Source organism: Callorhinchus milii, unplaced genomic scaffold (genome assembly GCF_018977255.1).
Source record: "Callorhinchus milii isolate IMCB2004 unplaced genomic scaffold, IMCB_Cmil_1.0 Scaffold17, whole genome shotgun sequence".
Classification (NCBI taxonomy): Eukaryota; Metazoa; Chordata; class Chondrichthyes; order Chimaeriformes; family Callorhinchidae; genus Callorhinchus; species Callorhinchus milii.
Genome location: NW_024704758.1, coordinates 8,531,225 through 8,556,865, shown reverse-complemented (window position 1 = coordinate 8,556,865; position 25,641 = coordinate 8,531,225). Strand labels below are relative to the sequence as shown.

The following is a 25,641-nucleotide window of genomic DNA, read 5'->3' as shown; positions in this document are numbered from 1 at the left end:
TCTCTAAGGTCAGATGCGCTATGATTTAAGCAAAGCTTTATGTTTGCCTCGTTAACAGTGATAGCTCAGCTCTTGTTTTAATGCTCAGCAATGCCCTGGTCTGAAATGCTGTCAAAGATTTACTGTCCACCCTGCATTACCATAGGCTGGCAGGACTGATAGAGGTTGTCGTTTAGATTACTGTTAAGCCAAGACCATCTGGCATCATATTGACACATTTTACTGTCACACAGCACAGCAAGAAGACCACTACTATCAAATTAGTTTGGAGTAAAACTACCATCATTAAACTATTGTCCAATAACAGACACTGCATAATTAATAAAAACCATAGGAACAGCATAATTGCTCTGCTTGCAAATAAAATCCCCTGCTGTGCAATATTCTTGGGTATTCCAGTATTAAAGGGTAACAGTATAATTAGAAGACCCAATAATTAAAGAACTACTACAGTGAAAACAGCAGTGCCGCATGTTTTCTGTGTAAACATGGAGGAGCGTTGCTAGACTTTTCTGTTGTGGCTCATGACACCAATAATAGGGTCAAAAAAATTATAATTTTGTTTATCTTCCTTGTCTTATCAGAGCAGAGCTCATGTTAAGAGTCTGGGGACATAGGCTCAGAGTCTTGGGACACTCCTCTGTGGATCAAGACAATCCTTGCATCAAGACAATCTATGGTTTCCTTGACCGAAGGGACAACTGTGTCACACACCAAAATGAAAAAGGCAGCACTTTTATCCCAGAGGCAGAATGCTCACACACCTGAGGCAGAATAGCACACTAATGGTTTGGCCGAGAACAAAGAACTCATTAAGAAAGCAGTAAAAAAAAATGATTTTTTTAGCAGAGCCAATTGTCAGGCACCAATAAAACCACCTACATGGAAAAGTAACCTCTTGTATTTCTGCACACACGACATGATAATGGCACACTAATTGTTTTCCCTGTTTAACGCATTTCCCAAATGTTAGGTGCAGAAGATTTTTTAGTTGAATTACTGATGTAATTTCAAAAAAATGAATGAGATACCCAAGTAATAGGCGAAGGTTAAAAGTGGACGAAGTAAGAGGAGATGAATCAAGTCATGAATAGTTATGAGATAAATCATGAATGGACGTGCACTAGGTTGAATGAATTTGGCTGTACAGTTGGTGGCCAGGAGTTTATGAGATTATTAAAGGAGTCAGAGAAATTTTACAGGTCTCATTTTTATCAAAAGTTAATGAATTTATTTGTTTTGAGTGCTTCAGAGAATACACCGTAAAGTAAATTGACTGTATATTTTGTGGGCAAAAACAAACTAGGCTGGTCTAGTTCAAGACCAAAGGGGCAGCACACGTACACACATTACAATGGGTTTTCAGATGCTAGATTTGGAAAAGAAAATGTTACATTTTATGCTGAGGGCCATTAAAAGTTGCAGCTCTCAATGTGAAGTGCTCATGCCTGCTTTTCACTTTCCTGCTGACTATCAAAGTACGGCAGGTTTGTAACTGCAGCTGATTTGCCAATCTTAGGCACTCAGTATCAAATTTAAATTTTTCTTTCCTTTCTTTGAATATACTGATACCAGATTGTACATTATTGCTTTCTGCATGATTCAAGAGATTCTGGTTTTCTCATAATATTTTCAATATCAGGCCTGCAGCGACCAGGAAGTGAAAAAAATATCCAGTGTTACTGATGAGAAGCTGAAGGGCTGATTGTGTCCTCACTCAGGACTGATCGTTTTGTCAGCTTGGTTCAGTGGGGAGGACTCTTGCCCCTTGGATAGAAGGCTGTGAGTTAAAATATTAAATCAGATTTGAGCTCACAATCCAGGCCGACATTCCACTGAAATACTGGGGGAAGCAGTGCATTATTGGAGGTGCTGTTTGTAGGATGAGATGTCAAACCGAAGTCCCGTCTGCCTGTTCAAGTGTATGTTAAAGACCCCTTGGTACTATTGCGAAAATGGTACAGAGTTTCTCCAGGTGTCCAGGCCAACAATCCAGATAAATTTACCATTCACTTCATGGCTAGTTGTGGGACTTGCTGTGCTGTGCTGAAAAGTGCTTTGAGATAATGGCGTTACAAGCACGATATCAAACGCAACAATTCTGAGAATTATTTACTATAACTTTACTTGAGCGTCCAGGGTGGGTGTTCTCACTCAAGTCTGCCTGTACCGTCTACAGCATTCTCAAAGAATGACTCAATTGGCTTTGCCAAGTGATGTTACGTACATCAAAAGTTACGTCTCGCAACTCATAAGCAGCTCCACATTAAAACCACACAAGCACTTTAAATAACCACGACCTGAAAATCTAATGACTTGGTTGTCGCATTAAATTAGTAAAATTTACACAGAACATTGCATTGGGGTGGGAGAGTTACTGAAGTTGTGAAATTATTAAATCATTATTCTGTTCCCTCATAAAGAATGGCAAAAAGAACGCCCATCAGATACTGTGGAGGTGCAGCTCTAAATATCCTTTCATTTATTCCTCCTTATTCTTCATGAATATTGCCTTGTTCACTTTACCAATGCAAATGTTCCAAGTATCAAATCAGTATGCCTCATCCGATCAAACAGGCAAAATGATGATGTGGGGAAAAAAATTTCTATTGCAACGGATCCTATTTCTCATCCACTCTGACTGGCACTTCCCACTTATTGCATCTCTAAGTTTGTTAAACAAGGGTGAATGAACTGCAGCAAAACAGCAGACTTGAACCTTGAGAAAACTTCAAACTCTTGGTAACTTTCCTAAACTAGGGCTTAAATCTTGATTCAAATTCAACTTCCTTCTTTGCTCTCCCTGAATCCGTCACAGTAAAGATAACCACCGCAACCTTTTCCATCCCTTAATACATTTCCTTCTGCCTATTGCAAATCAATGACCTTTTCTTCTTAGTATTTGAGGACATATAACAGTTGAGCATAACAAGTCCGAAGCTTTATTTTTAAGACATGATGTTTCATGGGAGAGGTTCATCATTTGTAAATGTACTCCCCCTAATGCAATTTTCAGAGAAATGGACAAAATCCTCTGGAGAGAGGAAAACATCACTTCATAGAAAAAGGTCAAGGGTATTAAAGGGCCATCATAAAAGACTTTGTAATAAAGTAATGTATTCAATAACTGGTCAACAAGCATCTTCTATACCTGTGTGCGTGTGTATGGGGTGTGTGCGTGGTGTAATTGTATGTGCGTGTACTTGCGTATGTGCCTTTGTTCTGTTCAAATTACACACCAATGGCTGAGCCACTGCCCCCTGTAAACAATCACCAGTGATTTGAACGCAGGAATTTATTAAAATCGGACATTTCAGGAGCAAAAGGGAAAACAAAAGAGAGCAGCACTCAGCATGGGGAATTAGCTCTGCACATTTGTCGAAAGCTACTGGTCTTTACCCGAACGCTCACAGATGTTACAAAACACGTGCTTCAGTGTGTTTATGTGACTCAAACAGATAATAAAGCCAGCAACAAAATGTGCACTGTTTCCAGCTCTCAATGAACTCTGACCCACTTTTTTTTGTTTGAACAGTTGGACCATAAAATAGATAACAGGGGAAGGGAGATGGGGTGGTTGGAACGTGCAAAGTGACTGATTTAAAGGGTGTGCAATGCAGCACAGGCCACATGATGAGAAACACTCTTCAGAACCAACATTGTTGCCACATGACTGCATCTCATGTCAATCTGCCCAACATGGTCAGTGAATCCAGTGAATATCAGCAAAACCAACCCAAAGCTTCAAATGCTATGTTTACAATTATGTCACTGTTTAACATAGAATATCTTCTGCAGCCCCCATTTCCCATCCTTGTGGTCGTGATGGAACTGGGCAGAAGTCAGGGGAAAAAAGGGCAGAGCACAACACACCACCACTGTCTGCACACCACAGGCAGCCCCGCAGTGATGGTAGTAGACCCAACCTCAACCTGTCAACTCTGTAAATCCCCCAACACAAACAAGAACACTACAAATCATCAAAATTCTCAACAGAACATCATGATTTAATACCAACCACTTTAGACTTGCCTCCAAGGTGCATTTAGCTGTGCAACATGAGGCTGTGCAGCAACAGTAAAAAAATAAGCCATCAGGAAGCAAATTGTAGCATCAGCAAAGCTCAATAAACAAAAACTGAATAATCAAATTCAGTTTATGGGGCTGTACCCACTGGGTACAACTCTACTCTGTTATAAACCACAGTAACAGCATATCCTTGGCCTTCAATGGTTTAGCTGCAACAATTATTACTAATTAATATGCAGCTTTGCTATGGGTTATGACAGTCTATTTGTTTAACAACAACAAAATTATATTTAGAGAGCGCCTTTCACATCGGGAGGACGTCCCAATATAATAATATAATGAATGAAATTAATTTTGTTAAGAGGTAGCCTTAAAGTTGAGGTTTTTATTGAAGCCCTCTCATCAGGCCATTACCTTCATTAGCACCGACTCACTGAGCTTCTCCCTGTTGACAATCTTTATTGCGACCTTTTGACATGTTACACAGTGGACTCCGAGCTTCACCAATCCTATTGTAGAAGAAGCACAGAAGAAAGAACCAATTAAAAACCCATTCTAATACCAGCAGCCTTTAAGTCCAACAGCAATACATATTCATAGTTCGGAAATTATTAAAAACTATTATAATAGAAAATATGTTGAAAATCATTCAAGCGGCTAAATGGCTCAGAGTTATTGCATTCAGCAGGGTAAGCAAGGTTCACAGATGTTGCTGCTTTGGTTCAATGTAGATAATAATGATAATAATAATAATTGCATTTGATATAGCGCATTATCACGGCTTCAGGAAGTCTCAAAGCACTTCACAGAGTATATTGTAAAGTGGAGTGACTGCATTTTGTGGGCGAAACGCGGTAGCCAATTTATATAATAATTATAATACAGTAGATCCCAGCAAGAGGATTAAAACATGATTGTGTCTGAATTTTCATTTCTTAGAAGGCTTAAATGGGAAGCTTCCTTCGGTGTGCAGTGTATACAGGCCAGAGATGCACTGCTGAGCTGAATTAATATAGATGAATTTCATTTTACAGCACTTTACACAGGGAAATCACTTCAAAAATTCTATTCATATTGCTCATGAAATAATTGCATTACTTTCTAACAAATTATCTGACAATAGGAACACACACAATAGTATTGTATTGTTCGCTTTTGAATGACAACTTCATTCTTCCGTTTATGCCCTTTTGAGTTGCCCCTTGATTTTTTGTCTTTTCATCAAACAGAAGCACTTGTAGGTTTTCTGTATCTCTCCTCTGCATCTACTTACCAAAGGCCAGATACATACAGTACAAGGAAGAAAGACTCCTTGTTGATTGACATTACGGATGTTGAAAACTCAGCTGATTTACAGTACACAGAAACTGAGTTCTTGGCACAGAAATCTGACTCTGAGTTGACCTACAGTTCACAGTGTAGGCTCTGGCTGTTCTACAGTACACAGAGACCATGCTCTGAGCTGCTTTACACCCCACAGTTATCAGATTCTGCTTTACACCTATAGTACACAGCAAACTGAGCTGATCTACAACACATAGACTCTGAACTGTTTCCCTTGTTGTTATGGAAAACTATTGAAACTCGAAGCCAAGTGATTAGAATTGCTGAGGGTCACATCGCAACTTCCCAGAAGCAAGAACGTCCTCAAAGTGTCATAGACATACAGTCAGATAAAGATCTATCCAAACACTGAAACCAGCCTGCAACTGATGGGGTAATATCTGCATTCATCACCTACAATTAATGTGGAATTAACTTAATTGGATATGCACAAAGCAAAATGCTCCTCACCCCTACAATCTTTTTCATCTTAGAATTTGACTGACATTCTAACCACAGTCTTGTGACCAGAACCAATATTTTATTTTAATTACTCATTGTTTAAGTTTACCAGATGTGCTTTAATTTCTTGGTTACTGGGGTCCTTTAATAACTAATGCTCGACTTCAAACTGAGCAAAATCACCTCCTTAACAAATCCAAATACAAGTGTGTAATTAATTGGTTTCCAGATTTGTTTTCACAGCATTGGGAGGTTCAGAAAAATAAAGAAACTTAATTTCACACCATAAAACCCAGTCAACATACAATATTGAGATCGATCTACAAAAATGCTCTCCCGCTGATCAAATAGAATTCTCTATTTAAGAGAAATAGTGTGTACATAAAACCCAGTAATTACTAGTGTGATTAATAACGGTTATCCATTTATCAGCACTGCATTTTTTNCAGTACACGAATGTACTGTATGATGACTTAGCTATCTTGTGCTCATGGGATTCCAGGTTAGCAGGGTCAGTGAGGCAAGAAGCTGTGGGCATCACATGGGCATCTCAGCTTGGCATTGGCATGTGCTAGGAGAGTTGGGCTGGCGAGAATCTACAATGAGAATTTTGCCTGTGAAAAAAACATTCCGGTTTCAGGCCCGGTTCGAACAGGTTTGATTTCCAGATACCTGGATAAGCCGAGGGGATTACTGTATATGGGAAGCTCTTTTGATGCTTCAAAAGCCCTGGATAGAGAGCCAGCCACTCCTCCTCACTGTACTGAGAGCATATGAGCAGGTGGCTTTGCCCCAATCTGACAGGGAACTGGCTGCTCAACTGGAAGGTGTGAGCTTCCAATCCGAGATCACAGCCAGGTCAGTCTTCACCAGAGCACTCACGTCTGTCTATCCAGTCTTATCCTGTGAGAGACCATTTGTTTTCAATTTTGATTGTGGCAATTGCGGAAAAGTATTAAATTTGGTTTTAATTTGGTAACAAGTTCTGATGTTGCGATCTGGCATCAAATCACCCAATGGCTCCAACTCACTTCCCCTCCTTTACTGATATTAATGACCATAGTTTCCATCAATTGTAGAATGGTTACATCAGCTGGATGCCAAATAAAAGCCCTGGAGAAGAGCAGTAAAAATTGTGGGGTCCCGTAGCATATTCGATAGAGCGCTCACCTTTCAAGCGAGAGGACCCGGGGTCAATTCCCGGGAAAGGCAAAACCTTGAGCAACTTTCCTTACTCCACACACTTCTGTTTACTTAGCAATACGTAGGAACCCAGTTGTTAGTCAATTGGCGGATCGCTTTCCAGGGGTAATAAAACCTCAATCCATGACTGTTTGTGGCACGTTGTTGTGCGCGATTGGCTACCATATTTCGCCTACAAAATACACAGTCAATCCATTTTACAGTACATTTTGTGAAGTGCTTTGAGACATCTTATCGACATGATAATAATAATCCTTGCATTTGATATAGCGCTTTTCACGTCTTCTAGACATCCCAAAGCGCTTCACAGAATATACTGTAAAGTGAATTGACTGTATATTTGTGGGCGAACGCGGCAGCCAATTGCGCACAGCAGTGTCCCACAAACAGTCGTGGATTGAAAATGACCAATTATTATTGTTTTGTTTTTTTGGAGGGATTATTATTAGACGTGTGGAGTAAGGAAACTTGCCCAAGGTTTCGCCCTGACCTGCCTGGAATTGAACTCGGGTCTCTCACTTGCAAAGCGCGTGCTCTAACCACTGAGCTACAGGACTCTACCTGTAAGGCGCAAGATCAAATGCAAGATTTATTATTATATCCCCAGTGGGTGGCATGTAAAGGGGTGGAATTCCACTGGTTAGTAATGTTTAGGAGCTTGTGCTTTCCCACTATAAGCACATGACAAGGTATATAATTTTACCGATTGCTAAATTTCAGCCTCCAGTGGCAAAGATTAGCAGATTTAACACAAATACGTGCAATCAAAAAGCCCCTGTCCCATGTGGATGGCGTTTCTGCTTAAACAATAAATGGCAAAAGTTACAACACACCTTGGAGTGTAAAGATAGAGCAGTCCACCTGTTGTGTTTGCCTGAACTAAATCAAATTAGCTGAAAATAGACCTACCGAAACATATTGCTGAACAGCCCCAACTCTTGAATTCAAACAAAAAACTAGGAGCGTGGGGGCGAAGATTTGAATGTTCACATTACTGATAATGAACCTACAGTTCTGTGTGTTACAAGCCAAATTAATTAAAACACAGGGTAAAAAAAAGAATCAATCATTCCACAGTTAGGTGTGAAAATAATATTCAGGCTGTAAACTAATTGAATTCAGGAACGTAAAGGTCGATTTTAAACTGCAATTTAAATCGTTCATAAAATCGCAAATCACAGAATAGCAGCCTGAACAATATTCCTATGATGCCTCACAAAGCAAATTGTTTTAATCAGCAGCGAAGCCCAAATCACAGTGACTCATCATTTACTCTGCGTGCTGAAAAGGAAACATTTAGAGTTGACATTGTTATCTGCTGCCTGTGTAAACCAAACCTGTTCTAATAGCTTGGGTTTTAGAAAGCATTAGCTGCAGCAATCGTTTCTCAGTGGAAAGGAAAAGCTTTGCTCAACACCATCTGCTCCTCCTGTGGCCACTGGTCCCATGGAGCCTCTTTCAGTTAAACCAGCTGGCAGCCTCTTGTCAGTAGTTAATGAGAGGCACATGTGCACCACAGAGACATGGACAGGAGCAGCTCCAGACCCCACCCACAAAGTGTTGGGCAGCACCATCACTGACAGCGGAGAGGTCACGAGGAGGCAACAGACGTAGATGGCACAGCCAAGTTGGTTCCGAATGGCCTGTTTCCGAGCCGACTCAGTCTATGTCGCTCTATGTAGCTACCAACGGGCAAGATAACCTCAGCGTGCAACAATTGCAAATTAATGGCACACCATGGGGCAATGCAGCTCCCCATCGAGGGTGTTGGACTCAAAATCCAAGGTGTCTCAACGCCTAAACCAGTGGTGATGCATTTGTAAATGAAGCAGTTTTTCACATACAACAAAAAAAATTATATTAGTATTTGCATTTTATATAGCGTCTTATCATGTCATCATTGAGACATCACAAAGCACTTCACAGAATATACTGTCAAGTGAACTGACTGTATATTTTGTGGGCGAAACGCGGCAGCCAATTGCGCACAGCAGTCGTGGAGTGAATTACCAAATTATTATTATTATTTTTTATTTTAAAAGGGAATATTACCCCACGGAAAGCGATTCGCCAATCGACTAACAACTGGGTTCCTACTTACTGCTAGGTAAACAGAGGAGTGCGGAGTAAGGAAACTTGCCTGAGGTATCACCCTGCCCGGGAATCAAACCCAGGTTGTCTCGCTTGCTTGTCCTCTCTCTAACCAATACACTACAGGACTCCACATCCAGTGGAAGTGCATTGTCGAAGCGCAACAATGGGGGTTGGCATTGGTGGGAGGGAAGGGAAATCAGCCTGAGGCCCCAACCTAATTACTACCCACTGACTCCTGCTGGGAAACATAAATGTGGATATTGAGGGGGAGAAACATGATCAGGATCATGCTGACTTGACAGTTGTCTATCTGGTTGTCAAACCTATCTAAAATCGCGCAGACTCTTCTTCCATCTTCACTTCAAACTGCTTATGGCTAGGATTATTTAAAACCGAAATGTGTTCACTGCAACCTGCGCTGGCAGGTTAGAGTCAGTCACATAATGAATGGGTTGCATTACCTCAGCTGTTAACAACTTCTGGCTCTTGTAACAGTAAGTAGAGGTCAGAGTGGTAAATACAGTTGGAATTGTGACAAGCATTTCTGTTTGGGTGTCTTGATACAGGTGGAAACCCATCTCCATGCTTAAGAGTGTCCTAACCAGATACAGTTCCACATACATATGGCACCTTCACATTGGAATTTTCCTGTCTGAAACAAAATGTGACAAACACAGAGTTTCTTGTATGTATGCACCCCCACCAAAGCCATTTGAACATCCAGCACACTGAATGCAGGACTCAATTTGCATACAAGAAAAGTTAGCTGTTTAAAAAGATAAAAGGCAGACCTTTGCTTGAGACCATCACTGCTGACGCGAAAAAAAATATCAGTAACCCTGACCAGATCTCAACAACCCCATTTCACTTTTTCTAGCTAGAAGTATAAGCTCCAGCAGTAAAGAGAGTGGAAGAAAGGTTCATTGTTACAAGGATATAAAATCAGGTTGTGCACTTACCACAAAAGGAATTCATCAGAGCATATATAAGCAGAGTTGAAGCTGAGATCAGAGTGGTCTTAACACATGTGGATGCCAGTCGCTCTTACTACTTTGCATGGATTTACGCACAGAACATTACAAAGTGCCTTGTTTGCATTTGATGTGAGTGTTCTCACGCTCCAGTCTGGAGCAATGCAGAGTCAATCAACCTTACACTATATTTTGTGAAGCACTTTGAGACATCCCAACGATGTGATAAGGCGCTCTATCAAAAGCAACGATTATTATAAGGAAGGAACCTCAATGCCAAATTACTTTTAGGGTTCAAACTGAGAGGCAACTGTGTCTTGATTCTCTGCAGCTTCCTCCTTGGCGTGTGATTACTGTAATCATATAGTAACTTTCTATAAAGCCACAAAATCTGCAGTCAGTCGATGCCAACACCAGATGTATTCAAGCCTCCACAGCTGCTACTTGGCACACTGTTTTAGTAATCATAAAGTATCAGGCAACAATGCAAAGAAATCTATTTCTTGGCCACTTTGTAATCAAGATCTGCATGCCATCCAAACCTATTACTTGGGGCTCTAAATTTAAACCCTCGATTAAAACAACTGCTGATTGAGAAGAACATTTATTTCAGAAAAGCACTTTTTAAAAAAAAACTCACAGTTAGATAAAGGAATACAGCACAATTGCTCACTAAGGTCATTGATACTATAGCACTGCGGGGTAGTGCAGTGTGTGGTACAACAACCATGTTAGACTTCTATCATGCACCAAGTGAGTAAACTTCAGCTTGGGCAGTGTAGAACTGCTACAGTCAGTAAAAGGATCGAACTCGGCAAAAATAATAATCCTTGCGTTTGATATAGCGCCTTATCACGTCATTGAGACGTCTCAAAACGATTCACAGAATATAGTGTAAATTGAATTGACTGTATATTTTGTGGGCGTAAATGGGAAGCATAAATAAAAGGGGAAAGCTTCCCAACATGTGAAAAAAACTAAATTCAGTTCTATAGTTCGACTGTGTTCTCATTAAAGTATAATGAAATGTGGAAGCCATCTAAAAAAGAGCCTTGGGTGATCATCAGAGTCAATGACCGCTCTTTTGGATAAAATAACATTGCCTCACGAGCTTTGAATAGCCACGAGCACAAAGGTTACACTGCTCGCTTGCCTCAATCTTTAAGTTATCACAGAATGGTTAGGTAGGTGGCAGTGAGCATGCAACTACAAATCTGCTTCCAACTGTTACCAATTTCTCACAACCTATTTGTTTCACACTATTCCATGTCAAAAGAAATTCAATATTCTTCCATTTTTTTTTCACTCCAGTCCTTCAACTTTGGTAGGATTTTCTTGACAACAGAATTATTACTCCTTCAGTACCTTTGATGAATCGAAGGCCTTTAGCACACTACTTCACCATGCCTTATTAATCAAGTTTGAAAAACACAAACTTAGTTTTCTTCATTCCTTTGCACAAAAAGCTTATATTTTCTTACCTAACAAACCATCTATTGATACTGCTGCTCATCCAAAGTGTGTATTACTGTAGGTAGCTTATCTATTCTACGGAACATGAAGGTATTCTGTGTAAGATCAAACTCTGGTTCATGTATCAGGCATTCATTAACTGTCTGGTGTCCTGGCCAACAATCCTCCAAACGAAGTGAATTACTTCATGACTGTTTGTGGGACTGACCTTGCTGTGTACAAATTGGCTGCCATGTTTGCCAGCAAATGCAGTTACTGCACTTGACAAAACTTTCCTTGTGAATGGCTTTGAGACGTTACTGGCACCATATCAAATGCAAGCATTATTATTATAACTCTGGTGCTCTTTTATTTCCGATCTACCTAGCAGCTTCTTTTCGAACCTATGGATTGTTAATTCTGCATCACGTGAATCTGGTCATGTCTCTTCCAGGCAAACGTGGTCTAATATATTAAAAAAACCTTTTGACCTCCAAAAACACTCAGCAGTTTCTCAAAAGTTCTATTTCCATCTAATCGTAACTGATGCACTCAGCAAATATTATTATCCTGATGGCAATCTTTCACAAGCCAATTCATAATTTCTATCATCCCAGCTTTGCAGATTGATGTTAATTAGATTCACAGCGAGCTTGATGCCAATGTCTTCTAAAAACTTTGGAAATATGCTAATTACTAACAAACCCAACCTGCATCTTGATTTGAGCTTTTACATTAATGACCACTTTGGGATCATCTATTTCAAGGTACTGAGAGAACAGATCCATTTATAATTCAATACTCATTTCATTGCAGTAATGAAACCTATAAGAAAACTCATTGAAGTTTAAATGTAAGTTATTCAAATAAGTTCTTTGAGTCCTATTTTTCAACTACCTGTATTCTTGGGAGTATCACAATCCTCCAAGCAATTGTGCTAATGCAGAGGATTTTGGAGTTCCGATTTTCTGAGCCTGTTTCATGGATGCCCATGAAAAGGTAATAGCACGAAAACATGCTGCCCTATTCATATTATTTCTTTTTTATGGTTATCCAAATCACTGGGTGCAGTTCCATGGGTACGAACTGGCCTACAATAGCTTGTTCATGAGTCCAATTTTCATACGAGAGCCCAGACAGTGACTCAAAGCGAGGTAGTCAACTGGGAGACTCATCACAGCCTAAACACATCTAAGCTGCTAACCCTATTATATGTTCACATTGTCAAAGGTCACTGCATTAGCAGGAAGAAAATAATCACCCTGATTGTTTCCCTACTCGTCTTTGTGCTCTCACCCACCTGTACACATGGAGAGAGAAAAAAAAAGCTCTCGGGAAACGTACTGGGAAAATTGCAGAGTGGACAGATTGATCTGGCAGCAATTTCTGTCTGCCTCTCTCCACCAGAAGTAAAACTACTGCGAGCTAAAAATTAGTTCACAAATGTGCTTGCGGGGTCCACTTTAAAAACTGAGATTCCATTCTCCCATATAAATCTGCTTTAGTTTTACATGTCTTGAGGATAGGCTGGGTTTCAGAGAGAAACGTTAGCTCAAGAGTTTGTGAAGAAGAAAGTCAGTGAGATGTTAAAGATAATCTACTGATTTATGCGCAACTCAAGAGTTCCACTTTCCTCCCCCAAGTTGGTCAAAACTACAATAACTCCGCTCTTTTCCCTTCCTAACTGCATGCTTAACATTACCAAAGTTTCTTTCCTCTGTCTGTTGTTTAGTGTCAGAAGTCCTCAATCAATGCACGATTCAGATCCAGGCTCTGTCACTTACATCAACCATAATGTAATCTGTTCCATATACTCCTTTCTTCCTCTCTTTCGAAATGTACTGATTTACCAATGCTGGATACACCACTGTGAGAACTCTTTTCTATTTATTAGCAATTGTAATCATATCCATTTAATTATATATAAATTTTGCATTTCCTGCAACCCAGTTAATGTAATTTATTGCTGTCTATTGAATTGTAATCTGTATTCCTAAACAGCCGTTCCATCTAGGTTTTCCTGAAGGGTTGCCTTTAATCTGCTGCTTGTTCATGGCTGGATTCTTGCTGCATAGAATTCTTCCCCCAGTTGATGTGCTCTGAGCTGAAAGTGAATACATAAAAAAAAGCACAACAAACACAAGCTGGTACCTCCTATAATAGACAACAGTGGTTATCACAGCAAGGAATCAGATAAAAGAGGCATTGAGAGTGATCATAGCAGGAGCTTTGAACTGAGGCCTTGGGATTCATTAAGTTGGATTAGAAACCCACATAGGGAATCTATAAACCACCCTGCAACTACTTTCCAACATAACTTTATCGCCAGCTTGATTAAGGCGGAAGCTATTACCAAGACCGCCGGCTGTAATCATTTATTTTAAATATGGTTAATTAGCATATATGTGACCATTTTTCTTTCACAGAGGTCCAGTTGGGCTTCTCTGGTAGTATCTTGGGAAAAGGGCTGAATCCTGTTGCCCTGACATATTCAAGTCTCCGGCAAGCTAGTAGAGGATTGCCCAACTTACATTGTTATTCAAGCCTTGTATAGGGTGACCAAAAAGTCGTAATAACAACCCCATTATCTCAAAAAAATTTCTTTAAGACTTATTAGACATTGTAATGGTATCACGACTTTTTGGTCACTCTGTAGAATGGAGAATCTGGGAAAATTAATCTGGTAGTTTCCCCTCAAGTGAGCTCATCTGGAATAGGACATGGCAGCTAGACAAAACACTGCATCTCGTCGTTCCGGAATGGATTTATTCTTATTGAGCACCGAGTTCATCATACTTTAAAGGTGTCCGGGTCAGTCCTGAAACTGGACTCCACCTCAGCACACAGAAGCTCTGTAAATAGATGAATCAGCAATGTCAACAGAACTTATGTTTTGTCTTTTGAACAAGTGAATTTTGTGTTCACTAGATAAAGATTACTGGATATTGCCATTTACAGATGACAATTCAACTGGAATAATGGAATCTTTCATTCACCATTTTTTTTAAATAGGAAACTTTTCATGTGATGTACCATTACAAAGTTGCAAGAAAAAGATGACTATTTTTAGTAATCAGTGTCTGTTAACTTCTTGAGGTTCACTTTATTTTTAACCTGACTCCAAATGTGAAGTCTGAGGTGCCACAAGACATTGAGTTTGGAGACTTACAATGGAAGATTAATTTTACTGATGCAACTACTGCATTGATTATGAAAAGAACAAAGGCATCAAATGGAATTTAAAATTATTCCCACTTCCTGCAAGAATTTTCTCTTGAAAATAATTGTTGCTCAAAGCATACATATAAGAAAGGCTTCCTGTAAAATAAATCACAAGAGACTTGTTTTCTTCGTCATCACGTAGTGATCAACTGGCCATGATTCCTAAAGAACTCAATAGCATAAAAGTCCGTTCATACCTGTGCTAAATTGCTTTCATCAAAGAACTTTTGACTGAACCTAACACCTTACGCTCTGGCCTTGGGTGGACCTTGTGTCACAGTGATAACAAATCTGACTCAAGAATCAGAAGATTAGATGTTCAAATCACGTCGAGGCCAAGATATTTATTCACGTCACAAACTGCAGGAGACCAAATCAGCATCCTCAATTTGTCAGTTTCATGTTTCTGCAAACCAGTGCAGTATTGCCCACGGCTGCTGTATTGCGTAACAAAAAAGCACTTTAGATCACAGCATAGCGGAAACTAAAACGCAGATGCCACCTAGAATCCCTCTTCATGGTTAAAGCATCCATTATTCGGTTATTGAACTGGATGTTTTCTTAAACGCAGAGATTTTCCACTGTCGTATATGGCAGTATTAAGAAACCTCACATTTCCCAGCAGGTGCAATAAACAGAAAATAATGGGCCTAATGGACCACAGCAGTAAACCTATGCATCATTCAATCACGAATCTGTCTCAATTTCACACTCCCACTGAAAGATCATCAGAACATTCAAATACAAACTTCTCATAGCCTCAGCAATGAGTCATTTCCATTATACACATTTATTCACAAAACTGACTGAACATATTTAAATATTTCCTCACATCTGAATCAAGGTTCCCAATATAAACAGCTGAATCTCAATCAACAAGGTCGTTCCCTGAAGTTAAACATTGGAAAAAGAACTGTAACCTGCTTAAAACTGGTTCCAATAATAGTATGAGGTGTATTGTCATCTGTATGAAAAATGCACGCCCTTTCTGGGTTTTGGTTATGACTCGAGCCCAGACTGGAAGGTGAATGTCCTTTGCCTGCAGGTGAAATGGGTTTGTGTAGTTTCAACCCAGTGTGGACTCACAGCACAAAATCACTTCAAATACTAAAGAGGATTTGGTGTGGGAAATGGAAAAGGTTATTCTAGTAATATAGGGCATAGCTGTTTGCCGTTGGGGCTTTGCTCTGCACCTAACAGTGACACGTATTTCCCAGTTCTAACATTCTTCACCTTGATGAACATAAAAATCCACTCGAGGGGGTGACAGGAGAAGTGCTATCTTCCAGCTCAATGTATTCCTAGATTCCCATTAGTATGTTGGACACAACTAACTGAAACAATGCAACTGCATATAATAATAATAATCCTTCCATTTGATATAGCACCTGATCACACCTTCGAGATATCTCAAAGCACTTCACAGAATATAGTGTTAAGTGAATTGACTGTATATTGTGTGGGTGAAACACAGCAGCCAATTGTGCACAGCAGTGTCCCACAAACAGTCATAATACTTTACAGAAATAATGTTCAGCTACTTGTGATGCGAGCTATCAAGGGATCTTGGACTGACGCACACTATAAAAGTAAACATTCAACGAAGGGAGGAACGACTGATAGGAAAAAGTAAATTGCATGGGACACATTAAGTGTCTGTTTTTTGTGGAGAAGCTGATATTTGGAGTATCAGTGCACTGCTTATTTGGAGCATGACTGAAGCTGTCGACTTCCTGCCAGTTTTGCTCGTAGATGCACGCTTTACAAAAGCCCTTTGGGTTCTTCGAAGCACACCGCATCCACAGGAGAGGTCAAATTCTCTGACCTCATCAACCGACTGCCAGGAGCTATGATAGACATTCCCAGAACTGGAAGGATGTAATCCCCCTGCTAGGAAGTACACCAAGTAAATTTAACAGACTTCAATCACCCCTTTAGAGGAGCAAAGTGCAACTTAACTGCACCATTTAAACACACCTGATGTTCTGAAAGAGCAAGTGATTTTGTTTTTGTTTTACACACCATACATCAAGTAGCATACAAATGTCCCTTCGTGTTAAGGAGCCAGAAACAAACTGAATATAGCAGCCTTAGTGTGTAAATCTACAAGGTAAGGTGATAGGCTTATTAATCAAAGAATTTTAAAATGTATATTTACAAGGAAATCGAAGGACTACCTGTGTTGTGCAGCAAACACCACCTTGAGTCAAAACAGTAAATCCTGCATTTCGCCTACAAAATATAGAGTCAATTCGCTTTACAGTATATTCTGCGAAGTACTTTGAGATGTCTCGAAGACATAACAAGATGCTGTATCAAATGCAAGATTATTATTATTATTGATTTAGGAAATTACAAGATTGGGATCCTTTTACAAGTGTGAGCTTCAAGTGTGTTTAACCCTTTGCCTGCAATGGAATATTTCATTTATTCTAAAGTTAAAAACATGCACGCTACTGCATAAGTACATCTTTGTGACAATTACTTTCATCTGCTGTGCGCAATTGGCTGCCGCGTTTCGCCCACAAATATACAGTCAATTCACTTTGCAGCATATTCTGTGAATCGCTTTGAGACGTCAAGAAGACGTGAAAAGCGCTATATCAAATGCAAGGATTATTATATTATTATCCGAATCCACAATATCAGTTGTCTAAATTGTAGGGTGCACTCATAATTTGTTTAACCCAAACAAGCATCCATTATTCATGTTATTATTTAGATAACATTCACAGTGTCAAAGTAGCAATATCACCATTGTTTAGATCTATTTCGAGCATCATGTTGCATCAAAGAAAAAAACATTTTTACGATTTTCTCCCCTCCTCTCCTGCAGGTAGTGACTCACCCTGGTGTTAGGCTCTACAGATGTCAATGACACCCTGGTGCCAGGTGACCGACTTGCCCACCCCACCTTCTGCCCCCACCCTCTGGAACTCCATCCCACAGTCCCTCCGTCTTGGCTTCTCCCTTGCCTTCTTCAAGACCCGTCTCAAGACCCTCCTCTTCGACCGGGCCTTCAGTCACCCTCCTACCCCTACCCCCCTGCCCTCCACCCCTCCTGATCCCAGCACCAGCTCGGGTGTGGATCCCTGAGTGTCCAGGGTGCTATACAAATGTAATTTGTTGTGTTGTTCTCCACTCTGGACAGTGCTAGAAGACAGTTCAATTGTTGCAACCATTATAGCCAGGCCCAATATTGTCTTCATACAATCTTTTTGTGCCCGTTTTCCAGCTGGGTCATTGGGAAGTGAAAAGGAGTTGAGCTCCAGTTGAGTCCTCCCTTTTTTTACTCAGCTAAGGTCAATGATAGGCACCCACCCAAGATGAGATCAGTATACTCAACACAAGGATTCAACCTGGGCTCCTCATTGATCTATATGATTCTGTACAGCACCAGACAGTGCATTTGAGAAATGACCTTATTAAAACAGGCCGTAAATAACTAAAACAGACAAGGATGCCATCCGTCTATCCCTCGGCACAATAATTCCATAGTGTACTGCGTGGTGCACATAAGTTTTTTTTGTCACAACTCCATTTCACTTAGGCAGATGATTCACTTAACCCATTATTGTCAAACAGTTGCAAGTCTATAAATTACAACACAATCCCTAATGTCAAACGGCTTAGCCTGCGGAGTGCCAACAGGGATCAGGTTCGTTTCAGGTTCCATGGAGGATTGGTCTCAAATCAATACTCACAAGCATGGAAAACACAGTAAAACCCTTGTTCTGCTCACCACCATATCAGGGAACAACAGCAGTGATAACCATTACAATTGGGTCAATTCTTCTTTCAACAGCTAGTGTCCATCCACATGCATAAACCCACATCAATCCCTCTAAAAGCCGGGATTGATAAAATACAGTAGCCATCTGGATTACATCAGCAGTAAGAATTAGACCAGACAAAGTCAATCTCTGTTATTTCAGACAAATTTAAACTGCAAATCCATACAGTTCATCAATGGGAAGCTTTTCTTAACAATTGGGCTAGGAACCTTATCACCTCAAATTTCACTTCCTTGCTCATGTTTCGGCAACATTACTGTACAAATTCTATAGTATTTGTAGAATACTGACCCACCATCACTGTGCATGCACTTTACATAAACCCAACACGATAAACAAGAAGGGTCAATTGATGTCTCCCCGGCGCAACCAGTAGTTTTTTTTTCCCCTTGGCTAACGTGTTCTCTCAAAATGTTTTGGGAATCCTCCTTTGCACCACTTTCACCACCTTGATATAAGGGTAGTTTGGGGTTTTTCTTCATTAAACTCTTACCTTAATAATCTTAACAACTAACTTCCTCTCATTCATCATGACCAACATTACATTTGTAAAGTGCCACCCTTCGGTCATCCTTCTGCCCTCTCTGCCCTCCACCCTCCCTGATTCCAACTCCGCCTTTGCCCCACCCGCTCGGGTCCTAATTCCTGACTGTTCAGCGCTTTGGGATGTCCTCCCGACATGAAAGGCACTTTACAAATGTAGTTTTGTATTGCATTGCATTGTAACATCAAGTCTTATCTTATTGTATGTCAGATCCTGCACTCTCTGAATTCAATAAAGACCTCAGGTCAAGATAATTGCCTTCAAATACACAGTTATTCCACTTCATTCCCGTTCAGCACTTTGAGAATCCTTCTGACATGATAATAATAATAATCCTTGCATTTGATATACAGCCTTATCACGTCTTAGAGACGTCTCAAAGTGCTTCATAGAATATACTGTAAAGTGAATTGATTGTATATTGCGTGGACGAAACGCGGCTGCCAATTGCACACAGCAGTGTCCCGCAAACAGTTGTTGATTGAGTGATCAAATTTATTCTTTATTTTTTTTAAAAGATTATTACCCCCAAAAAAGCAACCCGCCAATCAATTAAAAAACGGTTCCTACTTACCACAGAGGCATGTGGAATAAGGAAACTTGCCTATAGTTTTGCCCTGCTCGGGAATCAGACCCTGGTCCTCTCACTTGCGAGATGAGGGCTCTAACAAATATTCTACGGGATTCCACAAAAGGCACTATACCAAATGCAAGAATTATTATTACATATAATATAATGCTAGTGCTTAAGAAATGTACCTCAGATCTGGTCCCCAATGTCAACCCTCAACCGTCCAACGTGAAGAGGCATTATATTAATGTAAATTTATTGTTGTTGTCTTTTACAATCTACTTACTATTTAGCCTCTCGTTCTAGACAATCTCTTTTTCTCATTGGATACTTGCTCATGTCCATCCTATAACCTACAAAAGCTGATTCTCTTACCCTTGAAAAGAACCGCTCCATTGTTGTTACTTCTGTACAGTCTAAAAGAACCCATTCACCTTCCAAATTTTTCATTACCTTGGCAGTGCTGGCCTACATTTCACAACCCTTAAGATTATTTTCAGGATAGTCACTTCACCGGTGAGTGTCTTGCCTTAGATAACATACAAATCTTTTTTGTAATCTGTAAAATCTGTAAATCTTCTTTTGGTGCAAAACTGAACAATTGAAATTATCCAAACACATTTATTTTTAGGGCTTTTGGAGCAAAAGGAGAAAAAAAAACTCTATCCTATTGGCTGGGGTTGAATTTGAACTAGGTTCCGGATGTCAAAGGGCAGTGTTCTAATTCACTACCTCACCGACCCTTGGGGTCATTACTTATTTGATTTACGAGCACCACACCACATGTTGACATTCCACCTTGGTTTAATTTGGAAGCCAATTCCTTTAAAGAGCTGCAGAAAACTGGCTTCTAAATTAAAACTGAGTTGAAGAAATTTGCTGAATTCAGGCTACAATTTGGCAGGATTTGGGGCTTTAATGTTTGTTTCTTTGTAGTTTTTATTGATCAGTGTACAGTGTTAGAATATCTCCATTCACTTGACCATTTTCGTAAGTTCTGAATGATAAAATGCACCTTATGATATTAATTTCAGTTCTGCAAAACCACAAATACTGTACTTCATTTATTATTTGGGGGTTTTGAGTAGAAATGCAAAGAGCCAGTGCATGATCATTCAGAATGTTAATTGTTCATGCCTTCACATAGCAGTTCCTAAAAGGAAGCCAGACTGAAATATAAAGCAACTTCTGTTCGCAAAAGACTGCTAAAATGAGTTTTTCCAGTGATGTGCTCCGATGACCTTAGTCAACATGACCAAAACCAGACTGGAAAAAACATTAGATAATAAAATGCCAGATGACTGAGCTAGATATGGAACTGAAAATCTTTTGTCAATAATGCACATGTACTCTGCACCAAATATCCAATTTAAAAAGTTTTCATTTAACAACGGAAGATGTCTCTCTGAGGGCAACCCTAATTTCAAAGAGAAAAACATTTCGAGTTAATTGCATAATCTGGGGTCCGAAGTCTTCAGGTAAATTTTAAACCAACCTGGGATAAATTACATTTTAAAAACTGATAATAAAGCTCCAGAAACATAGTTCCACCTGAAAAGAGTTTAACCCTTAATGTCCATCCTCTCCTGCCATTTACAGTACATACACAGCACAAACACGATGATACGAAAGACAACCAGTTTCTAATCTTTATCCACTCTTTATCCATTATTTCTCTCCAACTAGTTAGCGTCTGCAGAGTAGCACAGGTTATTAGCGATTTCCCTTCCTTCTCTCTGGGCTTCTGCTTGTTACATTCATGGACAGTCCAGCTGAGGTGCAGAATTCACCAAGAGAATAATGAAGAAAAATCTGATCATACCACAACACGACTGCAAATCAGGACACCAACTCACCTCGCTGGCCATCTTGTTACATTTTGGAGGAGAAATACTACATTTTCACAGCGAGTTAAATGCTACTTTGTTGTATTGTAACATTCACATATTTACTTTTAAGCATCTCAGGTGGGGATTTGACTGGAAAAGTTAATCACAGCGAAATGGTCCTATCAAAAGCGTCTAATTGCTATTAACTGACGTTGATCAATAAAAGAGACATAATTGAAAATGTAAACACTGTTTGTAAATTATTTGTCGAGCGTTTTACTTCTAGGATTTGGACTGAGGAATCAGCATGCTTTGGCAGGTGGAGTTTCACTCTTGCAGTGAGGATCTCCGAGTAATGAAACTCAAGAGCTTACCTACCAGCACCTGAAACCGTGAAGTGCATCCCAGCCTTGTGAGTCCTCCTAATCCAGCCCAAATCTTAGCCTCAGATATTCGTGTTGAACTTCCTTACTGGAGTTTTGATTCAGTGATGGGCTATCCACTCCTTCATGGAGAGACATTCATCAGATTTTATCAAAGGGGTTGCAATTGGACCTGAAAATCATCCGTGAAAGGTTTTATAACACGATTGTGCATATTACATACAACAATATTTCAACTTGACATCCAGAGGTAAGCGAAGGAATTAGTGAATTAGACGGTATCTACTGGGTGGAAATCTTTCCACAAAATAACATGGCATAGTAATCCTACTCATTCCACAGTTGTGAATGAGTATGGCCACTACCAAGCCATCCTCAAGTACATGATGGTGGTTCCATAACTAAATAACCTTGTGATTAAACATCACTCACCAACGTCATAAACCAATCGCAGTTTTGTAGAGCAGAACTGAATCATTCAATTGTCCCGTCGACAAGGCTTCCGTCAGTGCACTTCCTACTGGCATGCCCTTGGTAGAACAAGGCCATGCTTTTAGCTAATGAATGTAAATGATAAATATCCCCAAACTATCCCTCTTTGTGCACTGAAGAATTCAGAGAAGTATTCATCAGCGGAAATTTGATAGAAATAGTTATAGCATATTTGTAAACATTCAGAGCAACTAATGTATAACACCTTACTACTTTATTGCATTCAATAAACATGAGTTACACCCTCAGAAAAGTGGAAGGATTGGCTCAAATCTGGAGTTACATCAGACTTCAGTCACTTTCCATTGAGGGTGTGGGAGATTTGTTTTAAAGACCGAGTGATACTTTGTGAAGACCGAAACTTGGACCAGAATCAATTTTTCATTTTGCTATTGAAGTGCAAACACTGCTCGCAGTTCCAATTCCAGCTTCTGATTTAAAAGCCCGGTTTGCTCATTCTTAATGACAGCAAAAAAAATGACAGGACCTCTTTTCCTAGATCGTCAGGCTTTGAGAGAGAGTAGTTGCTGTGCTGGGCAACACTGCAGGCAGGAGCTGCCCGATCTGAGGTCTGTATCAAAGTGGCAGAGTGGCCCCCAGGAGGTGTCTCTGCAGCAACGCGATTTATATCTGTCACAGCTCAAACCTTTACACAATAACTTATGCTTTTTGGGGGAGGAATTAACCTCAACGCGTAGTTAATAAATTTGTTGTGACAGACCTCACCATCACAGCACTCACTGCCTGTGTATCAATCTACTGAAAGGACAATTTACCAAGCAATGTACAGGGTGTTCACAAACTCCTGTTACCCTCTCCCACCCCACCCCCTTTTTTTCCCTCTTACAATGAATTTTTTGATTTCTGTTGCAGATGAGACGGGTGAAACAAGGTCTGATGCCTCTTCCTCGTCACTCCATCCATGTTACGGAGGATGTTGCACCAAACATGGCAACAGATCGTTATCTGCCATGATAATGATGGTGCTCACGCCGATTGTCTGGAAGTCTAAATCCAGTTAGACACTTGTATTGAATACAATTAAGTACAGAACTTCTAAATACAATTATATCATCCTTCCACATGTTTCAGTTGTTGGTCAGTGCAATGTAGAAAAAGAACATGAGGGTAACAAGACTTTGTGAAAATCCTGTAGGCCTCTTTCTTCTAGAACAATACAATACAAAATTACATTTGTATAGCACCTTTCATGTCGGGAGGACAATTCCCTTCATGCCACCCTGCGCTTCTTTGACACTATTTAATTTAATTCATGCAACAGACTATGAATTGTTTTTTAAACAATTATATCAATGAGTAACGTTTGGTATACCTAAACCCTCTTGTGCTGTAGATTACATATTACTAAATCAAGGAACAGTCTGTAAAGTTGCTTTGAAAGAAATCATTCAAGCAATTATCGGTTATAGTTCGAGAATAAAGAATTTCTCTTCAATTTCTCCACAACCATGGTGTCGGGAAGTGTGTGTCCACGCAAACTTTCTAAAACAAGAGACTATATAAAAAAAATCCTCTTGAAGGCATGCTTCATCTTTCGTTTGATGTTTTGTTGAAAGATGTATTGTGTGGAAGCCGATAGCAGTACCTCACTCTGAAGCATTTCGCATTTATCTTGCTGAACCTAGAGGCACAGCTCAACCACGACTGTTGGCTTCTGTACGTAGACCTTAAGAACAGTATCAAATATCTACAATTCACTGATCACAGCCTTGTTGGAAAGATCAAGGAACTGCGCACTTTGCGGTCACATTTCCACACATTCCCAGAACAAGGTATACAAAAAAAAAGTTTTAAAGGATGGTAATTATCCTTCAATGCTAACTAATCTTTCAGTGGGTCTTATGCCATATAATAGCGTACCTTATTAAGAATAGATTAATGTAATGTAATTTTTCCAACTCGTCTTAACTTCAATAGCTACTGCATTGGCCTAGATTACTGGGACATTTTGATACAGTCACTTAAGAGGATTAGTTTAGAATAATTGTTCTGTATAGCAGGAATATGTAAAAATGAAAGATAGCATCAGGGCTATTGCTATGCTGCTCCTTACATTCCCTCTACTTCACTATGGAAACAGCCTCTCAAGAAGGAAGGTGTAACAATGCCCTGAAAGTAGGTGAGTAACTATCTTGGATTCCATCTATCTCACTGAGCAAACACCTCAATCTCAACCAGGCATGGGCAAGTCACTTCAGTTATCAGCAGCTTTGCCTTGAGGTTCTTGGTCATGTAGGTACTTGAACGATATAACACATATTCAACTGTTGTTGTGGGTAAACTCTGCCTGTGTGCAAGAAACTAGAAAATATTAAAGGCAGGACGTTTGAGATTGACCTTGCAGCGATTTCAATACCTTATGTGAAAGAAAAGGCCTTGACATTTCAGAATGAGATTTAATTAGAAATTAGATAATTAAAGGCTAAACAAAATCTGGCCTTCTTGTTGACATAGCATGTTACTGAGTTGCATCTTTACAAACGTAGCTGGAAAGCGCTGCTGATAATGCCTCTTTAAAACCTTGTGTAGCCATCTGAAATGTCTGCACAGAACATTAGATCTATAAACTTTCAAAGGCAGTTATATTGACTCCAAAGAGCATTGGGAAACAAAGCCACAGAAGTTGTGAAGAAACTGAAGACTGCACATCACTGAAAAGAATACAAACTTAATGTCACCATGAGAGATTAAAGAAAGTTTGAGGCATGTAATGATCTCAGGGACTCTGATACCTTCAGAGATACCTTCTCTTCTGGCACTCATCAAGGCGAGAGCTGTTAGCGCTAGGGAATTAAACATCTTCTGCTTTGAACACCAAGGGTCAACATCAAGTACTCACAAGCCAGGTCCATTGGAAGTCAGATGCAGTGTAAAGCTCCCTCTGTTCTACCCCTGCAATGTGCAGCCCAGCATTAGAGCAATCTCTCCTGCACCAGAATGGTATTTCCATTTTCCTCCAAATAACAATGCCAAATTACAGGCAGTTTGATACTGTGTGGCCATGTCAATCTCAGGTCTTCACCTCTGTTGTACCCAATCCTCCTCAACTCAGTTTGTCTGTGAAATGCATTCTCCTTTCTCTTCAAACTCACATACTCCTGTGTGAGTGAAGGTTGGTCAGATGACCATGGGCCCATCTTAAGCAATCAAATATTACTTGACTGCTTACCCATACTAGCTTCCACCCAAACTTCCTTTGTCTCAGCAGCGAGTTGATTTCAGAGTCCGTCTCTGAAGCGGCATAAATCATC

At 39.9% G+C, this 25,641-nt stretch overlaps 1 protein-coding gene across 3 annotated transcripts in view; it reads right to left on the bottom strand.

The window, feature by feature from the left end:
• brsk2b (BR serine/threonine kinase 2b) overlaps window positions 1-25,641 on the bottom strand; it is a 303,448-nt gene that overhangs the window by 181,760 nt on the left and 96,047 nt on the right. For all 3 annotated transcript variants that reach the window (XM_007887612.2, XM_007887609.2, XM_007887610.2), the window contains exon 2: window positions 4,444-4,538. In XM_007887612.2, the coding sequence (XP_007885803.1) occupies window positions 4,444-4,538 (95 nt within the window). The remainder of the gene's footprint in view (window positions 1-4,443; window positions 4,539-25,641) is intronic.